This window comes from Myotis davidii, unplaced genomic scaffold (assembly GCF_000327345.1).
Source record: "Myotis davidii unplaced genomic scaffold, ASM32734v1 scaffold109, whole genome shotgun sequence".
In the NCBI taxonomy this organism is placed as follows: Eukaryota; Metazoa; Chordata; class Mammalia; order Chiroptera; family Vespertilionidae; genus Myotis; species Myotis davidii.
This window is the reverse complement of record NW_006300368.1, coordinates 427,770-436,568: the sequence shown is the minus strand read 5'-3', so window position 1 is coordinate 436,568 and position 8,799 is coordinate 427,770. Positions and strand designations below refer to the sequence as shown.

Below are 8,799 nucleotides of genomic sequence, written 5' to 3'. Positions count from 1 at the left end.
TTTAGTTATTACCTTGTCATGAACTCCATGGAGATGGGGGATGAGATCTATGGCCACAGTAGATATTTTGGCCTCTGATAGGAAGGAAGAAGACAGTAGTACAGTTGAAGGTGAGTTTGCACATTTAGCAGGGAGGTGAGGTGAGGGAGGATGTGTCCTAAACACACAAGGAAGTACGTGAAATAGCTGAGTTCCCTTTAGAGGTGTGTGCTTGTGCATTTAGGGTGCAGCCAGCCAGGTGTCCATTGTGTGACCTGTGTTGAGTGACTTGGCTGAAGACATAGAAGGTGGATAGTTGGGTACAACCAGGGTGTTAATCAGGTCTCTATAGAGCAGTGGTTCTCAACCTTCTGGCCCTTTAAATACAGTTCCTCATGTTGTGACCCAACCATAAAATTATTTTCGTTGCTACTTCATAACTGTAATGTTGCTACTCTTATGAATCGTAATGTAAATATCTGATATGCAGGATGGCCTTAGGCGACCCCTGTGAAAGGGTCGTTCGACTGCCAAAAGGGTCGCGACCCACAGGTTGAGAACCACTGGTATAGAGGGAGAAGGGATTTCAGCTGATGGTATTTGTAAGGGAGTAGTCACAGTGATAGACCCTTCATCCCTACAGATGGATGCTGTCATCAAACACTTCCGTTTTTGTTCAGATTAGCCATTCTGAAAGTGTCTTGCTGTCATCCCCCCTGTACTGGCTACAGGAAAGATAGGCAGCCATGTAAATCCAGGAGTTAGTATGTGAAAGTGTGCAAAAATATAGGATCCTTCTAGTGCCAGGGCCGGCGCAGGTGTGGTATGGGAAGCTCAGACAAATGTCCCAGCACTTAGAGATGCCCGGGATCTTGGAGCTCATGTGAAACAGTCCAGCTCCCAGTTGAGATACCTCTAGCTTCAGCCACAGACGGCCCCTGCTTGAGCACTTTGGTTGATGAGGAGCTTGCTGTTTTGAGAAACAACATGTGATAGCTGTATTGTGCCCATTTGTCCTCCAAGCAGCTCCTCATTTCTAGAGCTGCATGCAAGTACTTGCCCTTTAGGATGTTTCCTTGGTCTCGCAGCTCTTGGGTGAGGGTCAGAGGAGTTGCTACACTGGCAGAAATGACTGGGAACTGTCTTGTCTTCAGTTAAATGGCTTATTTTTAGCCAACTATTCCAGCCTATTAAGAGCTTTTTACAAATCTTGATTCTAAAATATACTAGTTATCCTTCCCAGTGTTGTGTTAGTTCCAATTTTTATAAACTGTCTTCCAAAGGGATATCATGAAAGACTTTAATAAGCTCCAGATGTTTTTATATGACAACCATCCAGGAACCCTGTTAAAAAAGGAAATCAAGTTGTTTGAGAATCACTTATTTTTAATGAAGTCATGTGGGCACCTGGTGGTCATCATGTTTAGCTGACTAGTCAACATGTTCAATGAGCCCTTTTTGAATTTTGTTGTTAACACTCACTTGTCTGACTTGAAAATTGGAATTTGGGCTGAGCTCAAGTCTCTGGCAATCTTCTGTAATGTTTTCTCAAAAGAATATTGGTAGTGATTCCTCAAGTTTTTCCAGTATAATTTGCTGAACCAGATTACTTGAATTAATTCAGAGCAGCTCAGTTTGATCAACCAGAGGCTCAGATTCATATCCTAGGTTGGTGGTGGCTCAGCTGCTCTTGCCATTCAGGGGACAATCTGTAGACACTAGAGGCCCGATGCATGAAGCTCATGCAAGGGCCTTGGCCCTGGCCCACTGTGGCTGGGGGGCCTCTGCTGCCTCTGCCCCTGCCCCTGCCTGCTGCAGCTTTGTCCAGAAGGAAGGACATCTGGTCTAATTAGCATATGATCCTTTTATTATTATAGATGATTTCTTAGAGGGGTGTTTGGCTGGCATGAGGGACAGTGGCCCTGTCTTTGGGGCATTGTAGCTTAGTGGTTAGGAGCATGGCTGGATTCAGGTCTGAGTTGTGTCAGATTTCATCTCTGCCACTAATTAGCAGTATGACTGCAACTTAGCTAACTTTGCCTAGCATCAGTTTCCTCATCTGTAAAATGAGTGTCTCATTTGAGTACAGTGGGACCTTGACTTAAGAGTTTTTCGAGATAGGAGCCGTCTCTCGGCCGATTTTTTGCTTTGAGTTGTGAGCTAAAATTCGGGTTACGAGCCAGCTTCAGATACCCCACCGCTAGTTGGCGCAGCGAACCTCACAGTGAACGCCACAACATCAGCCCAGCATCATGTGTCTCGCTCATTCACTTTTTGAGTTACAAGCTCTGTCACGGAACGAATTAAACTCATAAATCAAGGCCCCACTGTATTAAATGAAGCCTTTAATGAGATGCTTGGCCTTGAGTAACCATCTCCTCCAAATGTCATTATTCTTTGAAAAATTTGCTGGATGGAGCTAATGAGCACACTGGGGAACATAGAAAGTAATTTGTTCGGCCTCCTGGGCCCAGGCAGAAGCACTGGGTACAGACACCTGGCCCCAGAGCCCTCTTTGTTTCAGAAGGAGATGCTGGGCTCTCCTTGAAAACCAGAGTTGAGTATTTTGATCTTTGAACTACCGAGAACAAGAGAGCATGCCCTTCCTTTGCGTCTAGACAAGACTTAGGTGAATTATATAGAAGATGGCAGGTTTATGAGGCAGGCAGTATAGAATGAGACACCTGGCTCCTTCCTGACTTGAGAGTGGCTCCAAGGAGCCTCAAGCTGCTATTCTGATATGAAATAGAGCAGGGTGTGGGTTCCAGGAGGGAGAAAGGGGAAGGGGTGGACCTGTTCTTAGAACAACAGGGCCGGATATAAGACCACAATGCCTTGGCGATTTCCTCAGCCTGTATCTCATCCCCACTCTCAGGGCTTCCCTGAAAGCTGACCTCTCTACAGCTTTTGGGGGTGGGGCTCCGGCCTGAGGCCAAGAGGGCAGGTAACTAGAGCTGAGATTCTTTCCATTGCCATTCTTGGGCTGGGACTGCATTCAGCAGGTGGTGGCAGGAATACAGGTGAGTGCCCTGGGTTTCTGAGGCCTTGACAAGCTCAGTGGCTAGATTAGGCCAGGATCTAGCCAGGGCTCTACTCTGCAGGCAGGAGAAGGCATTTCTACTGGGACTGTATGGGAAATAAGGGAGGTGAAGTGTGAAATTGGAGTGAAAAAGGGGCCCGAAGGATTAAAAAGTCCATCTTCCCTGATAGCTTTTCATTCTAGTAGGAATAAGGGAATGAGAGTGGCTGGGGGCAGGGGGTGAGGGTGCTGGGGTTTCCAGCTGAGATGACTTGCCGGAACCTAGGGAGGAGGTAAAATCAGGGGATGGAGGGAAGATTCCTTGAGACCACGTTGGGGGGCCCGGAAAGTGAAAAGACCCCTGATGGTGTCCGCTTTTATTTTTCTCTCCTAGCTCCCATGCTTGCCCAGGGTTCTGGGTGGAGGAGTGAAGCATAAAGTTCTCAGCATCCATGAGCACCTGAGGCTATCCTCACCCCAGCCGCTCGTGGGGTAAGGACAGGGCAGGTGTGGCCATTCCTCCCATGGCTACAATAGTAGCATCAGCCTTGCTTGGGAATCTGGTGGCAGCATACCCAGTACCATGCACCTGGCTAGCCACCGAGTGGTGGACTGTGGAGGCCTCCACCTGCTCAGTCTCCCTCCCAGGCTTCCTGACAGCCTGGCTCTTGGAATTGAGCCACAACAATCCAGCCACCTGCCAGGCGGCTCCTTCCAGGGCCTGTGGGGACTGCAAGTGCTGCTGCTTTCTCACAATGTCCTATGGGATTCGGCTGGTAGAGCACTGGGTGGCCTGGGTTTTTCTGGAGCAGCTGGGTGTCAGCTACAACCAGCTGGTCCACCTGTCCATGGACTTCTCAGCCACCCTGGGCTCTGCTCCGCCTACACCTCTCACAACCTGCTTGCCAACGTGGACCCCTGCAGCCTGTGGGGCCCGGGAAACCTGGAACAGCTTGACCTGAGCCACAGCCTGGCCACAGTTTGGGGGCCATTTCTGCCAACATTGGCTCTTGCTCACTGGGAACCAGCTGCAGCAAGTTGGGGATGTGGCCCTGGCCACCATGCCAGGCCTGGAGGTCCTCTGGCCGGGAATGACATCAGCAAGCTAGAGGCTGACTCCTTTGCAGCTCTGTGCATGCTGGGCCTCTCTCTAGTAGGTGACTCAGCACCTCGAATTAAGGTGATGGCGGGCATCCGGACAGCATGCACACAGCTGCTGCTGGCCAGTCATCTCTGCAGCAGGCTTTCCAGAAGCTGGGCCATCTGTGGCACTTGTATGTGGCCAACCTGGGCAATGTGACTTGTGCTGGACCTGGGAGGCTGGTAGGGGGCATAGCTGAGTAGTGTGAAGGCCTGGCTTTGCTTATCTGAGACAGTTACTGTGCTGGGTATCATAGGCACCATGCTAGTCACCATGGTGCTGTGGTCATGGCCGAGGGCAAGTGCAGGAGGGGGTGCCCCAGAGGAACAGGGAGGCCCTCTGGAGAGGAAGGGTGTGCTCTAGAGGGAAGCGGAGGCAGCTGGATTGGGGAGGGCAGACAGACCGAGGAGAAGGAATGCTCCTCAGGAGTCTTATGGGCTGTTGTGTGTCCAGGCAGGGGTCACGGAACGAGGACAAATGGCTATGTTCATCTCAGGTCTTAGAACCCCACTACTCACTTATTTACCACTTCTGACCTGGCACAAATGCCAGCATCTTTCCTAGCCCTATAAAGAGGGACTTGGCCTCTAGCCCTCAGTACCCCTCTGGGGAGAAAGCAATAAAAGATAGAGACTGAACACCAGAGGGAATTGGGATGGGATGGGGTGGGGTGGGATGGGATGCGTACCAGGGAAAATCTTCATGAATCCTATTCTCCTTCATACATGTCCCTGCCGTCTGTTTTGGGAGACTTAATCAGAAGGTGTGGTCTGGGGTAGGGGATTGTTCCAGGTGCAGGCTCCTAAAACTATTCATGGACATGTATGATCCCGTTTCCAGTCCTCAATACCTTAGCTCCTTCCCAAGGTTGTGTATCTTGTCCCATTTGAATCAGGGATGGGTGAGGAGATTAGGAAATAAAGTCAATTGGAAAGATTATTCTGTACTATGTGCTTGTGTTATGGTGATGAACACTTTCTCATGTAGCTGTCACTGGTGGGTAGGGAAGGTAGGCAAAATGACTTTTTTGTTGTTAATCCTCACCTGAGGATATTTTTTCCATTGATTTTTAGACCGAGTGGAAGGGGGGTGGAGGAGACTTTTCCCCAAGGTTGTGTATCTTGTCCCATTTGAATCAGGGATGGGTGAGATTAGGAAATAAAGTCAATTGGAAAGATTTTTCTGTACTATGTGCTTGTGTTATGGTGATGAACACTTTCTCATGTAGCTGTCACTGGTGGGTAGGGAAGGTAGGCAAAATGACTTTTTTGTTGTTAATCCTCACCTGAGGATATTTTTTCCATTGATTTTTAGGCATATCTTGTCCCATTTGAATCAGGGATGGGTGAGATTAGGAAATAAAGTCAATTGGAAAGATTTTTCTGTACTATGTGCTTGTGTTATGGTGATGAACACTTTCTCATGTAGCTGTCACTGGTGGGTAGGGAAGGTAGGCAAAATGACTTTTTTGTTGTTAATCCTCACCTGAGGATATTTTTTCCATTGATTTTTAGGCAGAGTGGAAGGGGGGGTGGAGGAGACAGAGAGAGACACCCTTTGGTTGCCTCCCGCTCTTGCCCCAACTAAAGTCTGCAACTGAGGTACGTGCCCTTGACCGGAATCTAACCTGCTACCGCTCCAACCACTGAGCAACCCAGCTAGAGCCAAAATGACCTTTAATCCAGGCTTTTTCTTATTCCTCTTACCTGGAGACCCTACCTCCCCACCCTCTGCCCCACCATACACCTACATAATTCCATTCCCTAGGATTTTTTTGTTTTTTGTTTTGTTTTGTTTTTGCATGGATATATCCCAGAAAACATCGATGTGAGAGAGATATATTGATTGATTGTCTCCCACACACTCTCCAACCCAAGCCTGCAACTGAGGTATGTGCCCTTGACCGGAATCTAACCTGCTACCTGCTACCGCTCCAACCACTGAGCAACCCATCTAGAGCCAAAATGACCTTTAGTCCAGGCTTTTTCTCATTCCTCTTACCTGGAGACCCTACCTCCCCACCCTCTGCCCCACCATACACCTACATAATTCCATTCCCTAGGATTTTTTTGTTTTTTGTTTTGTTTTGTTTTTGCATGGATATATCCCTCTCTCACATTCTAACATACCCAGACTTTATCCTAGTGACTTTGTAAAAAGTTAAATATGAAAAAGTGTTTGTAGTCTAGCTTTTACTGGCTGATCAAGAGTTTTTATTTTTTTAATAGAATTTTATTGATTTCAGAGTGGAAGGGAGAAGGAGAGAGAGATAGAAACATCAACGATGAGAGAGAATAATTGATTGGTTACCTCCTGCACGCCCTGCACTAGGAACTGAGCCCACACACAATCCAGGCATGTGCCCTGATCAGAATCGAACTGTGATCTCCTGGTTCATAGGGTGACCCTCAGTCACTGAGCCACGCCTGCTGGGCTGATGGGAAATTTTTAATTCACACGGTCAGAATGCTGTTTGGACGTGAGGCCCCTTTTCCCCCAAGGGAATTAGAAACAGACCTGAATTAAATGGCCTAGTGGGAGTGCTTATAGAACCTTAACTTAGTATTGGAAAGATAAATTTATATTGTAGCGTGGTGGGTGGGGTGCAGGAAGCTATGTGGGGGCAGCTTTGTGGTGGCAATCCCAGAATGCCCAGAACTTTTGCCCATTTATTTATCCAACAAATAATTACTAAATACCTACGATGAATAGGATAGTGGCAACATCTTTAGTTCACTTTATTCAGCACATATGTCCTGGATGCATCTTGTATACGAGGGCCTGCGAATATAGTAGTAAATAGACACCAGACACTGTCCTTGGCCTGGAGCTCACAAACTAGTGTTAATCTAATCATTAACAGAAGAATTAATTGCCTGTGTGCCAAGTGATTCAAAGGAAGGGTGCCTGATGGTTATGAAAATAAAATAGGAGGCTGAGAACAAAGGAGACCAAAGGAGAAGTGGGGGAGACCAGTTGGAAACCTGCTGCAGTTAAACCTACAAAAGATGGTAGTTTGGGCTAGATTGGGAGTGTGGCAATTGAAGAATATGGACTGATAGTGAGATGTCCCATATACACCTCAGATCTCTCTCTGAGGGGACGTAAGAAAGGCAGACCAAGACCATACTTCTCTACAGGTAACTTTGGAGAACCCCTTACTTTGAATTTATACAAAAGCAGAGGATTTCCTCAGGCATTTACCGAACCTCTATTATGTGCTAGCACCAACACGGTCACATTTAAACCTCACAGCAATCCTAAAGTAGAAGTCATTTCTACCTCACAGAGGAATCGGGAAGTACAGCCAGTATGCCCTAAGTAACAGGGCTGGAGTTAGGATCTAGCTGCATTCCAAGACTAGTTCGCTTCATTAAGTTTATGACTCAAGGCTTCCCACTGTTCCTTCCTTTAGTCTAGTTTTCAATTTTGCATCTACAGAGAGGGGGCCGTAAGCCTCCATGGGCAGAGGGAAAGGCTGAACTCTGTGCTAGAACATCTCCTTCGGTCCAGAACTACAGGACGTGAGCCTTGTTTCCCAACGGAAGATGTAAAAACAAACCCCGCGAGACCGGAAGTTGCGTGTCACACCCCCGCGCCGGGCTCCCAGACCCGGTTGAGGCCGCGGCGGACTGCCCTTCCCCAAGATGGCGTCGAAGGTGGGTTCGCGACGGTGGCTACTGCAGCTGCTCATGCAGTTGGGCTCGGTGTTGCTCACACGCTGCCCCTTCTGGGGCTGCTTCAGCCAGCTCATGCTGTACGCCGAGAGGGCCGAGGCGCGCCGGTGAGCGGGCCCCCGCGGTGGGAGGCTGGGGAAGGAGTTGGGCCTGGGGCTGGGAGGACCTGGGATCTCAGACTGTTAGGGGCTCTGGTCCGGAGCACGGTGGACATCGAGCGTAGTGCGGGGGTCACGGCCATGAGCGGGGTCTCCGGTTTGGAGGAGCAGTGGAGCTGGCGGGAAGTCAAGGGGGCTCCAGGCTCTTCTCCCCTCTTCATTCTGACCTCTTTGCTTGACCCTCCCGGCTTGCAGGAAGCCCGACATACCAGTGCCCTACCTGTACTTCGACATGGGGGCGGCCGTGCTGTGCGCCAGCTTCATGTCCTTCGGGGTGAAGCGGCGCTGGTTCGCGCTGGGGGCCGCCCTGCAGCTGGCCGTCAGCACCTACGCCGCCTACGTCGGGGGCTACGTCCACTACGGGGACTGGCTGAAGGTGAGCGGCCGGGCTGCGGAGGGCTTGGCTGGGGTGGTGGCGAGCCCTGGGCGTGCGGGGGTTTTGCAGACTGCAATGGACGGACCTGAGAGACCCACACACCTTCCTTCCAGAGTGTGGGAGCTGAGGTCCACGGATGGGAAACAGACTTACCCCAAGTCACACCACAGTTACCAGCGCAGGTGGAGCCAGGACCTAGGTCACCTGGTTTCCAGGACCCTAAACCGTTAGTTTAGTAATCTCGGACTCAGAGGGCTAAAGGAACCTTGGAGGTGTCTGATCCAAAGATGAACCCCTGCCAGGCGTTGTGGGCTTGGAGAGAGGTCTGTCCAGGAGGGGAGGCACCTGTGTGAGCGGCTACAGGAAAGTGAGATCAATGGGTTTTTTATGGAACAGACTATGCTAAGAGCAGAAAGAAACATTCTGGGCTGCAGGCCAGGGGGTGGGAT

The 8,799-nt window shown here is 49.6% G+C and overlaps 1 protein-coding gene across 1 annotated transcript in view; it reads left to right on the top strand.

Moving 5' to 3' along the window:
* The first annotated feature begins 6,736 nt into the window (after positions 1-6,736).
* Positions 6,737-8,799, top strand: part of TMEM101 (transmembrane protein 101) — a 24,360-nt gene continuing 22,297 nt past the window's right edge. Inside the window, exons 1-2 of the mRNA XM_006776855.2 lie at positions 6,737-7,923; positions 8,170-8,350. Coding sequence (XP_006776918.1) covers positions 7,787-7,923; positions 8,170-8,350 — 318 coding nt within the window. The 5' untranslated portion in view covers positions 6,737-7,786. The remainder of the gene's footprint in view (positions 7,924-8,169; positions 8,351-8,799) is intronic.